Source organism: Lepidochelys olivacea (assembly GCF_965140295.1).
Source record: "Lepidochelys olivacea isolate rLepOli2 genome assembly, chromosome: 2".
NCBI classification, from domain to species: Eukaryota; Metazoa; Chordata; order Testudines; family Cheloniidae; genus Lepidochelys; species Lepidochelys olivacea.
In genome coordinates, this window is record NC_140412.1 from 154,861,362 (window position 1) to 154,883,749 (window position 22,388).

General features: G+C 42.8%; 1 protein-coding gene across 1 annotated transcript in view; it reads right to left on the reverse strand.

The window, feature by feature from the left end:
• LOC311517041 (dynein axonemal heavy chain 5-like) overlaps positions 1–22,388 on the reverse strand; it is a 266,786-nt gene that overhangs the window by 131,735 nt on the left and 112,663 nt on the right. The window contains exons 41-45 of the mRNA XM_084621560.1: positions 20,858–21,030; positions 20,421–20,599; positions 12,409–12,596; positions 11,315–11,509; positions 568–702 (exon numbers count right to left, since the gene is read on the reverse strand). Coding sequence (XP_084477686.1) covers positions 568–702; positions 11,315–11,509; positions 12,409–12,596; positions 20,421–20,599; positions 20,858–21,030 — 870 coding nt within the window. The remainder of the gene's footprint in view (positions 1–567; positions 703–11,314; positions 11,510–12,408; positions 12,597–20,420; positions 20,600–20,857; positions 21,031–22,388) is intronic.

The window sequence follows — 22,388 nt, forward strand, 5'->3', positions numbered from 1 at the left end:
AGCAAAATGGAAAAAACGAAGAATTCTTTGGATAGAAGAGGGTAATGGTGGAAGAGAATAGAGTAGATAAGTATTCTTTAGCTGCTTCAAAACAGCTCACTCACTATAAGTCATTCTGGTTGTTATGATGTCTGAAAAGGCAGATGGCCAAGAATTAGTGTAAATTGAAATTCTGGATTACTAGGGATCTAAAATGACAGATGAAATGTTAATTCAATGTGCTCTTTTTCCCTCTCTCTTTTGTTTGCTCTCCTTTCCATTCCATATAAAAGTAATTTAAAAATCAGGCTAGATTTTCCTCTCAGATCTTATAGGATTTCTTCTTATTATTTCCTCATTTGAAGGCTTTGATTGCTGGGGGGGAGGGGGGAGAGTTGTCCTCTCTTCATAAAAAGGAAAAAATGGGTTCAGAGCCCCATCACTTTGATATGCCAGACATTAAAAGAGAAGTAGTATAATTGCCAATGGATGTAGCCTACTGCTGAGAAAATAAACTTTATTTCATACTAACATGTAATAAATACATTTTTAAAAAGCGTTTTGTGAAGGTAACCAATGTTACGATACCAGCTTGGAGAGGTTCATGTCCCGTAGAACTCTCATCACTACTGTTTTCTCTGGCTCATTGGGATTGGATCTTTTTACTGCTCCAAGAGTTCTTAAGACAGATAAAATATTTCTTAATCCAAAATCATAGTGAACCTTAAAACAAAGCATGAACACAATTAGTACTGTAGAAGTTAAGCACTTTAAAATTATGGCAAAGGCTGGAAACGAAATGCATTTAAGAAGTAGCCTATCAATAAAATTTCACAGTTCTTCATCCTCACAAAAAGAGTAAAGGTTTTGTTGGTGTCAGATCCTATAAATAATTTTCATTGTTGTATCTCCAGTTATAACAAACACAATTACATTTACTTAACCTTAAAGTTGTAACACAAAGCCACAGCAAATAAAATCAAGGGTTCTATTCTTAACACTCTGTGTGATGCCCAGGATTTGACACACATATGGCACTGTAAGGAAAATCACCCATTTTCTGCGTAGAGCCCTCGACAATAGGTAGATTCTACCAGACAGACTCAGGAGTGCGTATCCTGATTTTTTATTGCCTAATTTTGGGACTGACACACACGCACACAAGTATTTGCAAGCTTCTCAGCTGTGCAAGTAGCTGAAAGCTGTGGCTCCTGCCTCGCTATAGAATGAACATCCAAGGAAAACAATGGCCTGCCAATGAAAGCCTTCTTCCTCTTCATCAAAAGATTCAGCCTTGCAGCCACAAACTGTTGTGATGCTGAAGGGTTGAGAGCTCGTGCAAATCACAATTCTGGATAAATCATGTGCTTTAAACTGCTGTGAAGCAAGTTGGAGTTACTTTAGTGATAGTATGGAATAACTATCCTACATACTTAATTTAGGGCAGAACAGAGTTGCTCTCATAAGCTACCAAATATTCTTGTCTCTCCATGGGAAACATGCCTGACCCAATCTTCTACCAAGTGTGCTGCCACTCCTTTGCTCGGCAATGAAGTATTACAGCAATACCAACACTGCGGTTACAAATGCTCACTTTCATAACTTCAGGTGAAAGGTGATACAGAATGGCAAATTATTACCATTTTACTATTATTTCAGGGGAAAGGAAGTACAAAATTAACTGCAAATGTCGACCCAGAGGAGCAGAGACGGGCAAAAAGAAGCAACTACAGGGGGGGAGGAAGAAGTGCAGAGTAAATCTAAACACAAAAGAGGAAATGCTGAAAGATCATTTCTTATCCAATAACATCTTTTTGAAGGCCCAGCATCTCCACTAGTCCTGACTGCTCAGTGCGGGCCTCTGCTGGAATTCTGGGGGCTACTGAACTGCTGCAACTGTGCCCCTCAGGCCACACCTCTTCCTCTTGGTGTACACTTGAGTATTTTCACAACTGTGTAAATAAATTCAAGCATTAGCAACCACACCTAATTATATTCTTTGTAACTTTAAACAAAGCTTTAAACAATTAACTGTAAACTGTGTTCAAACATGGTACAATGTCCCTCCTTCCTCTGGGTGGGATGAACTATTGCAGATGCAATTTCTAAAAAGGAAATTTTCAGATAAGAAGTTTGCCATTCTAAGGGAAGGGATCTCCTCTTCTTCTCACAGCTGAGAAATCATAGCAATAAATAAAGAATAAGGAGGGAGAGAGAGAGAAAAGAAAGATTATTAGCTAGATTAGAATATCTCCTCTCTTGAAATACTTCAGAGTTCATCTGGGAACCACTACATGGAGCAACTTTCTCCTGAAGGACGCATCTTCAGAGGAATGTATGCCAAGTCTGTAGTGCTTACAGAAAGAGCTGAATGTCCACAACTCTGCCTTGTGTATTTTTTCTGATGTGGCCATACCTCTGTCTGCCCAGAAGATGGCTGTAGATCTAACTGTGGGAGCTGTTGTTTTCTCTGGGATGGGCTGATCTGGTGACATATAAGAGTGTCTGATGCATTCCTTTATATGTTTGGCTACTTTGAGGTCTTGTGTAATTTGCATTTAAAGTGAACTACCACAAACAGTCACATGATTTTTCTTAGCGCTTATATAGGCTTTATGTATATTAGGACTGCCTTATGTTCAACCAGACTGTGCAAAGGTGATGTTCTGTCATAGACAGGATTAGTGCAAAAAGATGGTAGAATAATTTCCTGTGAAGGATGACGACACCTTAATGGTGAAGTCTGGTATAGTGCTCATAATTCGTCTGTCTTGGTGAAATGTTCAGCAGAGTTGTGAGGTAGACAGGGCCGATATTTCTGATACTCTCCATGCTAGGTGACTGAAGAAATGATTATCTTATCGAACTTGCAGAAATGCTGTCAGAATCATCAGAAAATAGATAGAAAAACTAGGTAGAGACTTTGGGCCAGATGCTCTGGTACACTCTGGCTGCTCCGTACCACTCTAGTGATACAAAATGATCTTAAGCCTGGCTTAATCAGTCTGCTATTTTTACAACTGCATTGCATCTCTGGAATGTCAGAAAGCAGCTGGAGCTTACTGGCAATTTTGTTCTTCTCCTTTTCATCCCAAAACATCTTTACAGACAGAGGGAGCTGTTACTCTTGCTGTTCATTCCTGTCCCTGTCTTGTTCCTCCATTAAGCCCAGTTTGGTCATGACCCTGCACACAATGTCCCATCATCTAGTCAGTGGTCAGCCTCTAGGTCAGACTGACCTTGGGTGTGTTTGCATTACAGGGAGTCCTCGGACTTATGACACAATTTGTTCCTCAGAATTGCTTTGTAAGTTGAAACGTAAGTCGAAACTGCTTTTCCCATAGGAATCAATGGTATGAAGGGGGGATTGGTTCCTGAACCAAGGCTTGATACACTATTTTCACCACAAAAAGAAAAGGAGTACTTGTGGCACCTTAGAGACTAACAAATTTATTTGAGCATAACCTTTCATGAGCTACAGCTCACTTCATTGGATGCATGCAGTAGAAAATACAGTGGGGAGATTTTATATACACAGAGAACATGAAACAATGGGTGTCACCATACACACTGTAACGAGAGTGATCAGGTAAGGTGAGCTATTACCAGCAGGAGAGAAAGGTATCTCGGGGCCTCTCCTTCTGCCCCTCCACCCCCACGAACATGATAAAGTTCTGTGGTGACCTAGAATCCTATTTTTGACGTCTCCAACTCAAGGAATATTTCCAACACACCTCTGAACAACATACTAACTCACAGATACCTTCCTACCAACACTACAGAAAGAAGGATTCTGGGTGGACTCCTCCTGAACGTCGAAACAACAGACAGGACATCTACATAGAGTGCTTCCGCCGACGTGCACGGGCTGAAATGGTGGAAAAGCAGCATCACTTGCCCCATAACCTCAGCCGTGCAGAACACAATGCCATCCACAGCCTCAGAAACAACTCTGATATCATAATAAAAAAGGCTGACAAAGGAGGTGCTGTCGTCATCATGAATAGGTTGGAATATGAACAAGAGGCTGCTGGCAGCTCTCCAACACCACTTTCTACAAGCCATTACCTTCTGATCCCACAGAGGGTTATCAACAGAAACTACAGCATTTGCTCAAGAAACTCCCTGAAAAAGCACAAAAACAAATCTGCACAGACACACCCCTGGAACCCCGACCAGGGGTATTCTATCTGCTACCCAAGATCCATACACCTGGAAATCCTGGACACCCCATCATCTCAGGCACTGGCACCCTGACAGCAGGATTGTCTGGCTATATAGACTCCCTTCTCAGGCCCTACGCTACCAGCACTCCCAGCTACCTTCGAGACACCACTGACTTCCTGAGGAAACTACAATCCATCAGTGATCTTCCTGAAAACACCATCCTGGCCACTATGGCTGTAGAAGCCTTCTACATCCAACATTCCACACAAAGATGGACTACAAGCCAACAGGAATAGTATCCCCGATAATGTCACGGCAAACCTGGTGGCTGAAGTTTGTGACTTTGTCCTCACCCATAACTATTTTACATTTGGGGACAATGTATACCTTCAAATCAGCGGCACTGCTATGGCCCAACAGTATGCCAACATTTTTATGGCTGACATAGAACAACGCTTCCTCAGCTCTCGTCCCCTAATGCCCCTACTCTACTTGCGCTACATTGATGACATCTTCATCTTCATCATCTGGACCCATGGAAAAGAAGCCCTTGAGGAATTCCACCATGATTTCAACAATTTCCATCCCACCATCAACCTCAGCCTGGACCAGTCCACACAAGAGATCCACTTCCTGGACACTACGGTGCTAATAAGCGATGGTCAAATAAACACCACCCTATACCGGAAACCTACTGACCACTATGCCTACCTACATGCCTTGAGCTTTCATCCAGACCACACCACACGATCCATTATCCACAGCCACACTCTATGGTACAACCGCATTTGCTCCAACCCCTCAGACAGAGACAAACACCTACAAGATCTCTATCAAGCGTTCTTACAACTACAATACCTACCTGCTGAAGTGAAGAAAAGAGAATGACAGAGCCAGAAGAGTACCCAGAAGTCACCTACTACAGGACAGGCCCAACAAAGAAAATAACAGAATGCCACTAGCCATCACCTTCAGCCCCCAACTAAAACCTCTCCAGCGCATCATCAAGGATCTACAACTATCCTGAAGGACAACCCATCACTCTCACAGATCTTGGGAGACAGGCCAGTCCTTGCTTACAGACAGCCCCCCAACCTGAAGCAAATACTCACCAGCAAGCACACACCACACAACAAAAACACTAACCCAGGAACCTATCCTTGCAACAAAGCCCATTGCCAACTGTGTCCACATATCTATTCAGGGGCTGCACCAAATATTACAAAATAAGGTGCCAGGAATCAACAGTACCTAGGAAAAGAAAAACTCTGATTTCAAACCGGGGCAGACAGAGCTCACCTAGGTGGTGGCACTTACCCTTTCATAGTTCTAGAGAAATGAATGATATCTGGTTACTTGTCCAGCCTGCTTGTTGGCCATTTCTCTTTGTTGTCTGGCTTCCTAGACAAGTCTCTGCTCTGGAGTAAGGGGAGGACCCATCTTGCCTCAAAGAATCAAACTGCCTTAGTTAGCAAGGGCCAGATCATATTTTCATAGGTATTTAGACACTCAAAGATGAAGATAGGTGTCTATTGGGACTCTCAAAAGCCCCTAAGCAATTTAGGTACCTAACTCTCATTGAAAATCTGGCATCATGAATCCAAACATATAAAACTTACAGGGAGAGAAAGATTAGGGGCACCTAACATAGCTTTTCTGTACTTGGAAGTTCAGTAAGTTGGGACTTTCAAGGGCCAGAAGCAAGTGATGTGTCCCATTGCACAGCTGGAACTCTCACCTTTTCAGTTGGTATCAAGCTCCCATTACTAGGTGGGTCATGATCATGTTCCCATTACGCCTCTGGCGTTTAGGGCAGTGACGAAGCTCCTCAGTCCTCTCTGTTTCTGGCAAGTCTTTCAGTGGCTCCCCAGCTGTGCCCCAGGTTTTTCAGCTCAGCTCTCACAGCTCTTCGCCATGTTGTTTTCAGGCAGCCTCGTTTTCGCTTGTCTTCAGGTATCCATCTTATTGCTACTCTGGAACTGATGGAATCAGTTTCCAAACAAAGCACATTGCCAATCCATCTCCAGCGCCTCCTGGCAATGATGGTGCTCAGATCCTCTTGGCTGCACTGTGTCAATAGATCTTGGTTTGAGATTGTTCTGGGCCAAAAGATACAGAGGATTTTTCTGTGGCAGGTTGTATGGAATCAAGACAGTTTGGACATGTCATACTTTCTCATTCCCCAGCATTCTGTACTGAAAAGTAATGTTGAAAGTATGCAGCTCTGATACATCTTGAGTTTGGTTTTGGTGTTGTATTTTGATGATTTCCAGACTGTATTTAAGCTCCTGGAGGTGTTCCTGGCTTTATTGATTTTGTTCCAGATGTCCTGGCTTGTTCCACCATCCTGGCTGATGGTGCTGCCCACGTATGTGAACGTTTCTACATTGGTGAGAACATAATCTTCTATCTGTACTGGTGATGGTGAGGCAATATTAAGGGTCATGATATCTGTCTTATTGCGATTGATTTTCAGTCCAATTTGCTGGCTGAATGCATTGAGTTGAGTTGTTTTTTCTTGTATATGGTGTTGGGTATGTGATAGGACAGCGAGATCATCTGTGATGTCCAAGTCTTCAAGGGATGAGAAGAGTGTTCATTTAATGCCTCTTGGCATGTCTTCTGTTGTACGCTGCATTACCTAGTCGATGGCAATGTTGAAGAGGATTGCAGACATGACACACCCCTGATGTACTCCTGTTTTGACTTCAAAACTGAGCTCACTGTGATCAACACTGCATGTAAAGTTGAAATAAAAACTTTAGATGTTGATGATGATATGGAGAGGGATTCCATATGCCCTCAGAATGTGCCATAGGCTGGTCCTGTGAATGCTATCAAAAGCCATCTCAAAGTCTATGAAGTTTATGTAGAGCTGCTGTTGCCATTCTAAGCATTGTTCTATTATGTTTCGTAGAGTGAAGATCTGGTCTGTGCATCCACGCCCTTTCCAAAAACTGGCTCTCTCTTTTCCGAGAAAGCTATCAATTGCCTCTGATATACGCTGGACTATGGTCTTACACAATACTTTGCTTGGAACAGATAAACGTGTGATACAAAGTCAGTTATTACAATCCCTGAGAGTTCCTTTCTTTGGTATCTTCACTATAACCTCATTGGTCCACTCATTTGGCACTTTTTCCCTTTCCCAGACTGATGTAAATAGAGTGGCCAGGATAGATGCTGCTAACTCAGGATTTACCTTGAACAGTTCTGCATTCCAATTATCCTTACCAGGAGCTTTCCCATTTTTTAAGGATTTGACGGCTTGAATGATCTCTTCCTTAGTTGGGGTGTCAGTGTGAATATCAAGATCTTCTTCTGCCTCCTGGATGTTTGCTTCCTCTTTAGGTGGCTCCCTGTTCTGCAATTCTTTGAAATGCTCTGTCCAGCGCACTTCTTGTTCTTTTTCTGTTGTTAGTTGGTGGCTTTGTTTGTCCCTGATGAGAGTGTTTGTTGGTGTCTGCTGTTTACCATTGATAAGCCGCGTCATTTTGTAGATGGTTCCTTGTTCACCACAAGCAGCTGCATCCTCTGCTTGTGTTGCCAGATTATTAATATAATGTCATTTGTCCGTTCTTACAAGAACATAAGAATGGACATATTGAGTCCATCTAGCCCAGTATTCTGTCTTCTGACAGTGGCCAGAGCCAAATGCTTCACAGGAACAGAACATGGCAATTTTGCGTGATCCATTCCCCATTGTCCAGTCCCAGCTTCTGGAAGTTTATGGACACTAGGAGCATGGGGTTACATCCCTGACTATCTTGGCTAATAGCCATTGATGGACCTGTGCTCCATAAACTTATCTAATTCTTTTCTGAAGTCAGTTGTACTTTTGGCCTTCACAACACCCCATGGCAACGAGTTCCACACGATGACTGTGCATTGTCTGAAGAAGTACTTCCTTATGTTATGCTACCTACTCAACCCCCTTGTTCTTGTGTTATGTGAAGGGGTAATATAACCTTTCCAATTCACTCTCTCCTCCACACTGTTCATGATTTTATAGATCTCTGTCAGATCCTCCCTTAATAGTCTCTTTTCTAAGCTGAACAGTCCCAGTCTTTTTAATCTCTCCTTGTATGGAAGCTGTTCCATATGCCTAATAACTTTTGTTGCCCTTCTCTGCACTTTTTCCAATTCTAATATACCTTTTTTGAGATAGAGTGACCAGAACTGCATGCATTATTCAAGGCGTGGGTGCACTATGCATTTATATAGTGGCATTATTATTATGTTTTCCTTTCCTTTCCATACATTCCGTTACCTTTTTGACTGAGTCTGCACTTTGAGTGGATGTTTTCGAAGAACTATCCATGATGACTCCAAGATCTGTTTCTTGAGTGTTAACAGCTAATTTAGACCCCATCATTTTAAATGTATAGTTGGGATTATGTTTTCCAACGTGCATTACTTCGCACTTATCAACATTGAATTTCATCTGCCATTTTGTCACTCGGTCAAGTGAGATCCTTTTGCAACTCTTCTCTGTCAGTTTTGGATTTAACTATCTTGGATTATAAACTATCTATTCACATATTCATACACAGTCACAGCATGGCCCTAGTCCCAAACTGGGATATTCAGGAGCTTGCCAGTCTGAATACCACAGATGCACAGAAGCTCTGGTGAGCAAACTATTTAGACAGCTGAGTAAATCCCCTCCACATCACACTATCCAGTGTTCTTCCAGTGCACACCTCTGCTAGGTTTACTACAGGTAAACTGGAAGATGGGTAGAGAGTAGATAAAAACTGGCTATGGTCATCCAGATAAGTTGTTATTCCCCTACCTTAAAGAAGCAGTACATAGGAACTCCAGCAGGTCCCTCAAGTTAATCCATCACCTTATCTGTAGCAAGCATGTTGGTACAGAAGGAGATGGTCATGCACAGGCAGGACAAGCTGGCATACTGTAATGAGCCAGCAGATGGTAGCACTTCCAAGCACCAGAAGGAAGTGACAGCTTGGAGCAAACCTCTCCAATGGCCAACAGTTCCCTCTGCTAATAGTAGGTACAGAAGGCCTAGCAAGGAGTAATCAGTATACCATGCATACACACACAGTGCACTGTCCCACAGGGACCCCCTTGGAGTGTGAGGAACTGAGACACCCCAAGTACCACAGACAGGACACATAGGTAGTGAACAACCACTAACCTCAGGAGGTCATCTAGTCCAACCCCCTGCTCAAAGCAGGACTAATCCCCAATTTTTTGCCCCAGATCCCAAATGGCCCCCTCAAGGATTGAACTCACAACCCTGGGTTTAACAGGCCAATGCTCAAACCACCGAGCTATCCCTCCCAGTTCTAGTGTCTGTGAGTGTACCTCCCAGTACAGTAGAGAGAACCATGTCCAAAACAGAAACTAACCGCAACAACACAGACAAACCATTCAGACAAGGAGAAAATCCAATACAATATCCCACTGAGATTGACCCTGGGGAAACAGGCCAGACCATGTCCAATACAATATCTCTGCAGATAACTGTGTTGCTGACCCAGGATATGGTGCGTACACACAATATTCCTAAACTTCATGACAAATCTGCACCCAGCACAGGGTTTCTCTGCGACAAGTCATCTCACTCCACAACACCCTCTGACACAGTGAAGCTCTTTCTCCCGAGGTGCTGGAAGATGTCTCTACAGAAAACACAGTCTGGTTACCTCAAAGGGCCTGCTATAAAGCGAAAAGTGGACAGATGGCTGGACCAATGAAGCAGGATCATAAGCAATATTTAAATAGTTACCAATTATGCTGGATCAATATATGGGACTGTATGGGAAGTTCACAGACAAGGCAGACTCTCTGGCAATATTACAGGAAAGCTAGCAGCTGACGTGACCTGTCAGAAAATCAATCTGCAGCAGAGAGCTGCTATATGACCAAAATTAACCTGAAACAAAAATCAAACTAATGTTGTCAAAAATAACGAGGCAAGGCACTTCACAGAGTCTGGGGGTGGAGGTGTGGGTGGAAGAATTAATACATGGAGAGAGAAAAACATCCCAACCTGTACTTTTCTTTTCTCTGAAATAATGGGTGTGATTCACCCCGGATTGCTCAAATTGTATGCCAAGATAACTCCATTGAAGTCAATGGAGATACCATGGGGTAGAAGTGGAGTAATGCAGTGGTGAAGCTGGCCTAATATGACTCTTCAATGGGTCCCAAACTGCAGGACACCTAGGCTTTGGCTACACTAGCACTTTTGTCGGCAAAACTTTTGTCAGTCAGGGCTATGACACCCACCCCACCCCACCGACCGACAGAAGTTTCACCAACAAAAAGCACCGGTGTAGACAGCAGCTGTGTCAGTGGGAGACACTCTCCCGCCGACATAGCTACCACCACTCGTTGGAGGTGGTTTAATTATGCCGGCAGGAGAGCTCTCTCCCACTGGTTACACGGGAGTCTTTACAGTGGTGCAGCTGCAGTGGTACAGCTGTGCTGCTGTAAGGTCCGTAATGTAGACATAGCCCTAGTTTGTGTTTTGCCTCAATGTTCACATCTCCTCTCTCTGGATAACTCCCCTTTGAGAGCCCTTAGTGGGCATCCAGGGCAGAAAACTCAGAATTCAGCTATTTCTGTATAGATTCTCACCAAAAACCTGTACCTTTGTCTGCATTTAAATAACTCTCACTAGATAAAATGGTATGTTTCTGGTAACACCCAGCAAGATGTGCCAAACACAGGAATATGATTTCTGGACATTGTAAAATTGATTATAATTCATAAAATTCAATACCCCTTTTTGACTATATATATATATACACACAGACACGCTCCTGTAGCAAATAACCAAAATCAGAAAGAAGAAAAAAGTTTTTAAGAGCAATGGGTGAAAAATTTGGCTTCTACCAACATATCTGCAAACTGTCCCTGATATTTAATCCCTTAAAGCTTGAGTTTTTAATTAAAAAACAAAACAAAAAAAAACCCCACAAAAAAACCCAAATCAACAAGCTTCTGTTAGTGGGTAAAGTACTTTGAAAATTAGAATAACATGATTATTTACGATCCAGTTGCTAGTACATTCTGAACTGTGAACTTAACCAAAAAAACAGGCTTACCCAACTTCAGAATAGTTAGTAATACACACAGAAAGTGCTATAAATTCGCTTACAGCAGTGGTTTACTCCTAAACAAATGTTTATTTCACCTGTTTAGATAACTGTTCTTCACAAAGTTTGTAGAGTGTGTAAAATTTTCGACTAAGGATTTGATTGTCTCGGAAACCTGCACTTGCCAGCTTGACTCTCATAATGATACCACGGTCAGGCACCATCATAGCTACTGTACGGAACTGAATCTTTAGATTTTCTGGAAGTTCCTGTCGCCCTGCATAACCAGGATTCTGAAAGACACAGAGTGCAAAATAATAAATTATCACTTAAACCCTCTGCTCACACTGAGAGTATTTTTTTCTGGATATTACTTAAAATAAACACAGGAGTGAGTGCTGGAATATGACAAACAGAGCACACAGCACTCACATACCATGATCCAATTTAATCTAAAATACTGCAGCTCATGCAATATGTAATACCACACCCACTATTCTGAGACCACAGGAATATCTAGTAAATGTGTTGCTTTGGCAAACCACAGTAATATTATTAATATTTTTAAAAGTAAACAATTTTAAAATAAAGATAAATGCCTTGATCTTCAATTATGATTGAGGAACACTCAGCACAGCTTTATGCTCCCCTGTTCCTGTACCCATTATGCTGACAGCAGAAGTTATGCACTGCTGCCCTGCCCAGGAGGAATCCTCCAGTGGTCAATTAAACTGGATCTTAGGCAGATTTGGGCCACCCCTAAATTCTGGAGGACTGACACCAAAAATTCTAAATTCTGATGAAGAGCTTGATGAGACAGACTATAGTGGGTCCTGAAAGAGCCGACTGTGTGTCCTTTTGTTCATTCCGGTTTCTAAAAATATTTAGTACTTGAATTTCATCTCAGCCTGACAAGTTTTCTATATCCAATTAAAAAAAACACCCTGAAACATGTGGTTTATGATGGAAATATGACTTGTATTCAGTACAGCAAATCCTATGTTCCTATTAGAGACAAGAGCAACAGAGGACGTCAATATTATTTATGAGCCTGCACACTATCAGTCAAATCCTGATTGCTTTACTCATACAAATAGTCCCATTGACTACATACAAATAGTCCCATAAGACTATTTTGTGGGTAAAGGAAACAGGATTCTGTCCTCTGATGCTATGATTCACACAGACATACCATAGTCAGAAATATGCCAAATTCTCTGTCCATGTCAACAACGTCACCATCAGTAAAGATGAACTGGGGCTTCTTATTTTTTTTACACTGAAGCACAATATAGATCTGCTGAGCAGCTACTGACAGAACAGGAAGTTCAATGCGATTAAATTCATCAAAGCAACCCCATGCACCCGACTGGGCTAAACCTATGAGAAAATGAGGGGGGAAACCACAAGAATTTTGTTAGACACAGTACATCAGGCCATACATAAAGTACAGTATATTTTGGATTTATAATGTAGCATAGAAAAAACTAAGAGAATGTGATAAAACATAAGGAGGAAAAACTCAAAATAGATCAGCTTACCCATTAGAACCACCCAAGGAAACACTCCTCAATCAAATAGATGTATGAACACCTTTGCAGGGAATCCCATGCCTTTATAGCTACCATTATCAAAGCTGTAAATATTATATTTATATATAGCACCTATGGGCAGAAAAAAAGGCCCAACACCCTTTGCAGTGTACGGAGAGCCAAGAGTGCACAGGGCCAAGAACAGGATTGTTTGAGGGGATTCACCTGAAGTAGAGCTTGGGACCACATCCAGATATCATTGTACTCCTGATAGCACCACAGCTGTACTCAGCTTTTTATAGTAACCAATGCACACAGCAAGAACTGAATGGAAAACAGAGTTCTCCTCCTGAAGAACTAACAATCTGAAGTCACACACCATTACAACAAACGCACGTAACAGGTCATGGAGTGGAATTGTGGCCTGATGTTATAAACCTCTTGGTATAGGTGTACTTTTAAGAGGGTCAAATCCCTCCATTTCTGCATCAAGTCCAAGTCACCAGGCTTGTAGCAGGGGATTTTACAGTTATGGATGAGGGAAGAAATTCTCTCCCAAGTTGTGGCGTGGCAGTGAAGGTGCTGCAGTAGCCCCTTCTGCTATTTCACTCCCATCCCAAGAGAGGCAACAGCCAATCAATGTGTGCAGGAGTTGATCCATTCTCTCCTCTCCTCAGTGGTGCAAGCAGAAATCATTTCTTGATGGTATACAGCACTCATGGGAGGGACACAAAGCGGGTGGCACATGACCTCCCCAGATGACCCCCCTCCTGCCCCACTCCCAGCCTTGGGCCCCACGCTCTCCCCATCCCCTCCCTATGATCCACATCCATCCCAGGTTACCTGCGGTGGGGAGGGGGGAGCTCTGTCCTCCTGCTGCTGCGTCAGGGACTTCTGCTGCACAGACCCCAGGCAGGAGGACTCAGGAGATGCAGCTGCATGGAAGGGCTGGGGGGGGGCGGGGCTGGGCTGAGGGCAGTACAGCCACGCCAGAGCTGCTGCTGATGTTCTGCTCCTTTCCCCGCTGGGAACGGCAGCAGTTCCTCCGGTGGCTGTACTGCCCCCAGCCTCACACCCCCGAGCCCCGGCCTCCAGCGGGGCTGCTATACAGACGGAAGAGACGCAGCTCCATGGAAGGGCAGGGGGCAGGGTTGGGGGTGAGCTCCTCCTCTGTCTCTCCGGTACACCATACTAGCTATAAATATCTTACTGGTACGGCGTACCAGACTGTACCACCGTACTTGCACCACTGCCTCTCCTCTCACAGCCCACTGCTGCCCCGTCTCCAAACCTTGCTGCACTTGAATAGAGGGAACCTTAGCAGGTGGCCCCTGTGGCGCGGCCTCTGTGCAGACTCACTAAACCCCGCCTGCTCTTGTGCAGCAGAATATCCCCCGTTCTCCAGCAGGAAGGATCTCCATGGACATCCGGATTTAACCCAAACAGTAGTTTGGAGCTGAAGATAGCTAACTCCTGGTAACAACTGATTGGGAGGCCATTCGAAGTATAGAGTGGGGCATGGACGAAGGTATTACACTGGGAGTGGATAAAGAAACAAGGATCATTGTGCAGTAGAGGGAGTGACCTGGAATGAGATGGGAAGAGAGAAGACTAGAGCTGTAAGCTGGAATGGAGCAGTGGAGTGCTTTAAAGACAAGGACAAATAATTCAGACTGAACACACACAAAAAGAGAAGGAGCCAGGACAAAGATTTAAGATGCGGGGAAAGAGGTGAGAGGGAAATGACATTGGTGGCATCCTTTTGCACAGAGCGTAGAGGGAAAGGATGAGGTACAGAGAGGCCAGAGGTTCAGACTGTCATGGTACCCAGGGAGGAAGAAATAGAAAATGTGGCTATTCTGCCTGAAAGACTATTTACAGCAATTTTTTAATATAGTACTATTTTATATTCTTTGTATGGAATGCTCTATTTAAAAAATATCTCTAACATGCACCCACTATAAGAAGAAAACAGACAGGGCCCTATATATGCCACGATTCTGCATATTCATATTCTGTATTTTTCCCTCCTAGGGTACCTTATGAATGCCATATTATCCAGCCCTTGCCACAGAATTGTCCTACAGATTCTAAGCTTTCATTTATAAATTTTGTTAGCCCTTATTGTTATGAAAAAAATTTACAAACATAAACCACCTCTCAATCAACGTAGGGCTGTCTTCCTGCAGACAGTGTGCAACAATATCAGAGAGTTGTGTGCAGTCCTATTCATCTCCACGGGTGGCTAACAATGAAATCTAAAATGTACAATTCAAAACCTGACTCAGGTTTCTATTTCTATTCAGGAAGGGTGCCTAAGCATGTGCTCAATTTTAAGTATGTGCTTAAGTGCTTTGCTTAAAAGGGGGGGGGTGAGATTTAAGAGCATGCTTAAGTACTTTCCTGAATCGGGGCCCAAATGTCAACTCTGTTAACTACTTCACTGCTGATACGTTTAGCAGAAACATCCAGTTAATATGTTTATCCCACAATGCCAAGCTGCCTCTGAAAACCTCAAATATCCAAAACCCAAAATACCCCAACCCAGCTGCCAAAACTTCCAGCTTTAGCCCTGAGAATATCTAACGCAGTTACGCACAGTCCATACAGAAACATGCAGTATACTGAAAGCATTAAATGTTGAGACAGTGGAAATGGAATTTAATATCAAAATAAAATGCACAGGGGGTTTTATACTGGGTATATTTTTCCTTTTCGTACTTAATTTAAACTCTTCCTTTTTAATTTAAACAAAGCTGCTACAGAATTTTTCATCAAGTGTTTTTCATCATTTTCCACCGAAGTGTTGAGGAATCCAGGGCCCTTCTGCAGAATTTAGGTCTAACTTGTCCCAGATTACATGAGGCATAGAAAACATATGTCTCACACATATATACTAGCCAAATCTATGATGAGATATGATAACACTGGCTTTGGCAGGCCACATTTCACTTTATTAATTAAGAACCTATTTTAACTTCACCACTGGAGCTTTTAAAGAGAAATAACAGAACTAAAACTCAGAGTCTTGATCAGCAAACCTACTCCCTGCTCCTCCCCACCCTAACCAGCAGACCTTTATCAACAAAGCATATGTCCTACAAGAGGCATTAGTGACTCTGTGATGTTGAACTATATAGTATGTTCAGGGTTCTCAGATTTTTCATGCCAATGTTTGCCGCACAGGTGAAATAAATCAAGGGCTGATTTTATAGATTCTGCAGAAGCTGTTTCCCCACAGAATTCCAAGAAACTGAAAATACCCAGTTTTTTGTGCATATGCATTTACATACACACACAATATGCTAATATAGACTGTGTGTAAATTGCATTCTTTGAGTGAGAGCATCCCTCTGGTTTTAAAAACTGTAGCAGGGGACTGTGTGGGAAGAAATCTTTATGAGGATTTCATCACAACATCCCATGGAAAGGAGGGATTGACCTCTGCATAAAAGGCCACAGGTCCATTCCCAAACCTGGCAGATCTACATAGAAGCCACCGCTTCTACAACAACTCTGGGCCCCAGAAGGCTGCTCCTTGTCACTCTGGCTGCAGTGGCTCCTAGGACTCCAGAGGGAGACTGTAGAAAAGTTATTACAATTTGGGTCTCTATTACCTTTTCCAGGTTTCTCCACAAACCTGGACACACTGGATGATGTGCAAACCCACCTGGCCCACCCAATTTTCTCCCCACAAGTTTACACTGCCAGGCCTCCTTAGGGTCCATGTGTGTGCCAGGATTGCGGTGGAAGAAAACCATGCCAAAGAGTGGCTGAGCCTCCTTCTGGGTAGAGAGGGAGATCTTTCCACAGAGGGTCCTCATCACATGTGGATCTAGGGAAGGGAGATGATCCAGTACTTTCCTTGTATCTTGTTTAGCTTGCCCATGTGAACAGCTAACTCTTTTCTAATGTGATAGCTTTTTTAAAGATATGATGGAGGTGATTCCCCACAGTGCTACACTAGTTTTATGTCAGTGAAATTCCATTAATTGTAATGGTGGTATACTGGTATAAACTGGAGGAGCATAGTGATGAATCCACCTCATACCTTTATTTAGCGGAATTCTTTTTTCTTCCTTGGCTTTTGTGAGCACATAAACAGGCACTAAAAATCCAATCCTACCCCTTTAAAAGCAGTTCAAAAACTTCCATTTTCTTCAGTGGTACAGAATTGGATCCCTTTCTGAAGTATTTTTCCTCTATGTAGACAGAGAATTTGATGAGTTTTCAAAGATCCAGACAGAGTTAACATTGGGGTCAGATTTGGCCCTACATGTTTTCTGCTTTAAGTGACATACTTTTATTGCAAGTTATCAGGTTCCACTCTAAAAACTATTTTTGCAACAATGATCACCTTGGGGAAAGAACAGGAAAAAAAATAAAACATGCAATTCTTTAACATAAGTGTATGTTGCTGGATATAATATTGACATTTTATGCATACTGTGAGCTGTGTATGAAATTATCTTAAACTTACTTTGCCTTTATAATGGTGAAATTCAGTTCTGGTCAGATTTTTTTCCCCTTTGGGAGGAAATAATAATTTGTTTTGTATTGCCACCTGCTGGAAAAGTTGAGAGTGCCTAAGAATTGGGAGGCCTGACTTTCAGAGGAGCTGAGCATTCCACAACTCCCAATGAAATCTGGCCCTTGCAAAATAATTTCACTTGTGCAGAAAAGGACAATGTGAGGGGTTATCTACCCCACACAAGGCCTGAGTAGGAAAAAGGGGCCAACTGACCCCATGACAGGCCTGGAAGAGAGTCAGGACTGATAAGGCCTAATAGCGGATGAGGCCCAGCCAGGAGAGGAGCTAGGATAGGCATGAAAAGAGAGACCAACCAGGGGGCGAGCAACTGAAAGAGAGCTGGTCTAGAGCTAATCCCCGAGATGAGCCAACAAGAGGCAGCAAGTAGTAAATGCCATGACAATTTGGTGGCAAATACATGTATGACGGTTGCCCCTAGTACAAGGGGAGGATGAGAGGCCATAGTAGCGAGTTTAGAAAAAAAGAGACAATGGGGCCACAGGGCCTGGGGGCCTTTTTTGGAGAAGGCCAGTGTACCCTTCTGAACTGGGCACCAGCGTTTTCACTCCCATTTAACCAAGGAAGAAAAGCATCCAACGGGGATCCCGGCACTGCTTGCACAGGCCCTGCAGAACCAGCAGGGCAGGAAGGGTATTTATTGAAACCAGTCCAACAGCAACAATATTTTTTTAAGACCCTCCCCCAAAGCGAGCAGGGGCGGAAGAGGCTGGGAGTGGAAATGGAGTTCCAGGGCCAGGAGGCTGGTGACCAGGCCGAGAGAGTGTTATGCCTGGGGGCAGAAGGGACGCCTGGAAAGGGAATGCCCCTACATATAAGGGCAAGAAAGCTAGTCATGAAGTCATGAGGGATGTAGGAAAGCCTCAGAAAGTCCCAGCTGCTGAGGGAGTAGGGAAAAAAGGGACCTGTTTTTCATTCGGGGAATGGGGACATGTGAGGAGGCACTGTCTGCTCAAGAAGAAAGAAAGTAGTCAAGAAAAGGGCATAGAGTCAGTAAAGGAACAGAAGGAGGAGCCAGAGGCCCATTGTATGTGCACAGTGGTTGTAGAGAAGGCGGGGGACTTGTGAGGACGGAAGGTGAAGAGAAATTGGAGGGAAGAAAGAGTCCCCAAAAGACAAAGTTAAATGATACTGGGACCAATACAGAGGGTAATCAGAATACAGCAGGATCTCAAACCCTGATCAAAAGGGTGGTGGAAGAATCTGCGGAACAAGGGCAAAAGCTACAAGAGAAGTTAGTAGCTGCAGAGCAAGCGTTGAGAATTGCTTTGCAACACTTAGAATTTCAGAGGGATAAGTATCAGAAAACAATGGAGGAGAAGGGTAGATTGCTTCTCATGGTGGACAAGCTGAAGCAGGAATGAGATGACCGGTGGGCCCAGCTCCAGCAACTCCAGGGGAGAAGGCAGCCGTATTCCTGAGGGTTACAGGGTTACCTTGGAGGGTATGTGATGGGGGTCTACCCCACACAAGGCCTGAGTAGGAAAAAGGGCCAATTAACCGTGGAGGAGAGTAAAAACTGAGAAGGTCCAATAGCTGATGAAGCCCAGCTGGGGGAGGAGTTGGGATAGGCATAGAGAGAGAGAGACCACGGGGTGAACAACTGAAGCAGGGGAGCATCAGACCAGTTGAGAGCTAATCGCCAAGAGGAGCCATAAGGAACAAACTCTGTGACAGACAGGCACAGCAAGTGAACTTCCAGCTCTGTAGGACATTAGAGCCATATTAATTATTTGGAAATATTCAGGTACATTCACGCAGCATATGATGACAGTGCTTGAATCAGCTGTAGAAGCAGACATCATTTCATGTAGAATAAAAAACTGAAAGAAACAAATAAACAAGACTACACAGAGGCCATTTTCCATTTACACAATCATCCAAGGGGACTTCAATGCAATAGCAGGTGGAAATGAGGGTGAGAATGAAAAGTATGTGGGAAAATTCAGTAAAGGTTGAAAAGCCCAATGGAGTCATACTTGAAGCTGTGGAGGTGCAGAGAAGTACAGCAGAGAGGATGGGGATGCAAAAGGAGGAGAGGAGCAAAACAGGAAGTATTCAGGAAAGATGAAGGAAAGAAAGGGGAAGCAGTTTGGAAACAGAAGGAAAGAAGAACAATCAGATATCAACACCTAGACAGTAGAGATAATGGCAGGCAGAGAGGATTCGTTAAGGAAAACAGAGAAAATGGGAATAGTGGGGAAGGAAATATAAAAGAACAAGAGGGAGAGAGGACAAGGCACAACTGGTGCTTAAAAGGAAAATGGAGACTACAGAAAAGGAAGGTAACAGAAAAGGATGGAAGAGGATGGAAGATAGAACACAGTCCCTTCAGAAATTAATTATTTCCTACATCAGCTGTGTACAGTAATGTTATCAAATAGAAAATGGAGAAACAAATACACCATAGCACATGTGTGAAAACTCACTCATGAACTGGCAAATGTTCTTATTTACAGGAGTCTCTCTGACAGGGCAGTGTAGCATTACTGTTCTGTACTGCCTTGCAAGAGACCAAAATGAGATTGTTCCTGCCAGTCTATCAGCACTGGGGTGTGCAGTGTAGGGGAGTGGGATGGGGAAGGTTAGGGTTCTTGGAGAACACCACCTGAGTGCATGATAAATCTCTATGGCTCAACAGGCACTGAAAGAATGCTAAATGTAGAGGCACATGGCCTGATTCTACTCTTACTTATTACGGCAGTGTCCCTACATTGACTGCAGTGGAATTACCCTGATTTACAGCAGAGTGACTGCAATGAGAATCAGGTTCATAGACCAGAGTGCAGATTAGGTGACTTTCAGTGCATCCACCAGTTGCCACTGAGATCCAATTCAAAGTCTGTGGAAGGAACTGTTTAAAGCATAGAGCTCTCCAGGCAGTGGAGAAGGGCAGTGAGAAGAATAGTACGGCTCTCTTATTTGTATCCCCAATTACTTATTTTTCCATCAAGCTAATCTTAAGCAGGTTGCTTCTGCGCTTCTTCATCCTTCTGCTGGCTGTAGACAAAGCTCACTAACCATAGATCATTCTATTGTTTCAGTCTCACTCACAAAACCACTCCACACAGAAACGCATTTTTCTTTTAACGGCTAAAATGAATAAACAGAACAGTGTCTTACCTTTATAAATACGACCTAGGCCTCTGTAGTCCATCTGGTCTGAACAATTAAAGACAACAACGTATTTTCCCAGACATTTGCCCATGTCTTTAGTTGTCTCTGTTTTCCCAGTACCTGCGGGTCCTGCTGGAGCACCACCCATACTCATTCCCAAAGCCTGAGCCAATGTGATATAACATCTGGAGACAGATTGGAAAACAGCATTAATTTTTCTTCACTGTTATCTGCCCAACGTATAGTGGCTAAGTGTAGTAACTGTTATATAAATCTGGGGGTGGGAAAGGAAAGGGAATTTCTTCCTTTCAGTACAGCTTGGTAACTCCCATTGGTGTTAACAGTAATTGGTGCATATCAGGGGACAAATCCTGCTTTTCCTTTATGTTGTTGGGAGTAGGATTTTGCCTCCAAAGTGGATACTATACTCCTAGTGTGATTACCTGTCAGTTAAAGGAGTTATAACGAGTCTGTCTGTACAGCCTAAGTATTCATTGCAGTAGCTGAACTCCACATCAGTGATTTGGATGATGCATTTGTCCACATCTTCAATAAAGTAAAACCTGGATTGTTTTTGCCATTCAAAGTCAGATGGAGATTTAATATTCATACGGACCTGTAACAAAAGCACAAAACCATTAGTGTAGACGTGATATACTGTAATAAAAAATATGAGCAGAGAAAGTGACATATCTTAAAGTGTCTACTTTCCATTTCCATCAACAGGTCAGAAAAAACACAATAGGATTAACCAATTTCCGAAGGGTTAATATACAGCAGACGTCAATAATACTTGACATTGAATTAACTGATATGAAATACACATTCAAAAATACTCATAAAAATTAATGAAAAATGATGGGGACAGGAAAAAGCCTCAGACATCATACAGAACTTGGCACTTTGACTTCTAGCTATCAGTGTTAGTTCTTTATACTTTTCTTTCCTTATTTAGAAACTCATTTGGTATTTCTCTCTGCGCAGTATATAAATCATTTAAACAATACATATCCCCCTGAATTACTGCTCTTAGTATGCAGGATGTTTCCTTCAACCTTTTTTTTTTTTTGCTTCCAATTTCTTAATCATTGTCTCATGCTTTCATATTATCTACCATAGGGAAAAGTTTGATGCACTTAAAATTTTAAAAGTAAATCTGTGTAAGTTATTGTTTACTCCTCTTCTCAAAATACATGAAACCCAGCTTCTTTAATCTTCCAGCAGCCCTTGCCTCAAATCAGGAAGTGGAGACAGGGGCTGGAAATCACAAAGCTCAATCTAAAGCTAAAAGGGAACATATTTTTGAAAACTCCAATGATGTAAAGTCTTAAATTTTGAATCACAGGGTAAGGTCAACAGTGCTTTCCCCTTAGCAAAGACAGTTCTTGTATGCTGAAAAACAGTAATAATTTTAAAAAGGAAAACCCACAGTTTATGAGTCTTACTCTGCAAACTGATCCACATGCATGCACCCTTCCACCTGTGTGGAGTCCTGTTGACTTCAATGGAATTCCACAAGGGAGTAAAGATCTGTGTGTGTGGCTCTATTTGCAGGACTGGACTCTAAAGTTGTGTGTTGTGAAGCCCTGGCCCCCCGGAAGTCAATGGCAAAACTATCACTTCAGTGGGCCAAAAATTCACACTATGTTTTTAAGTCCCCAGGCCTGCAATTTGTTTCATGTGGCTGGACTGCTGCCCCTGGAGAAAGCCACAGTGAGATCAATAGGCAGCCATCAATAGTCTGCCCATATGCAACTACTTGCAGGATCGGAATCTACATTTTTCTTAGTGAATATGTTTATGTTGTCACCCACAAATAATTCAATACTGCAAACAAATAAGATACTTGTAATGTAAATCTTTTAAGATGCAGTTAGAAAAGACAAACCCAGATAGCATGCAACTGCATGACAGTACTAACAGCAGTGAAACAAATATTTTGAAATGTTTTTCAATTAGAGAGCTCTTAAAAAA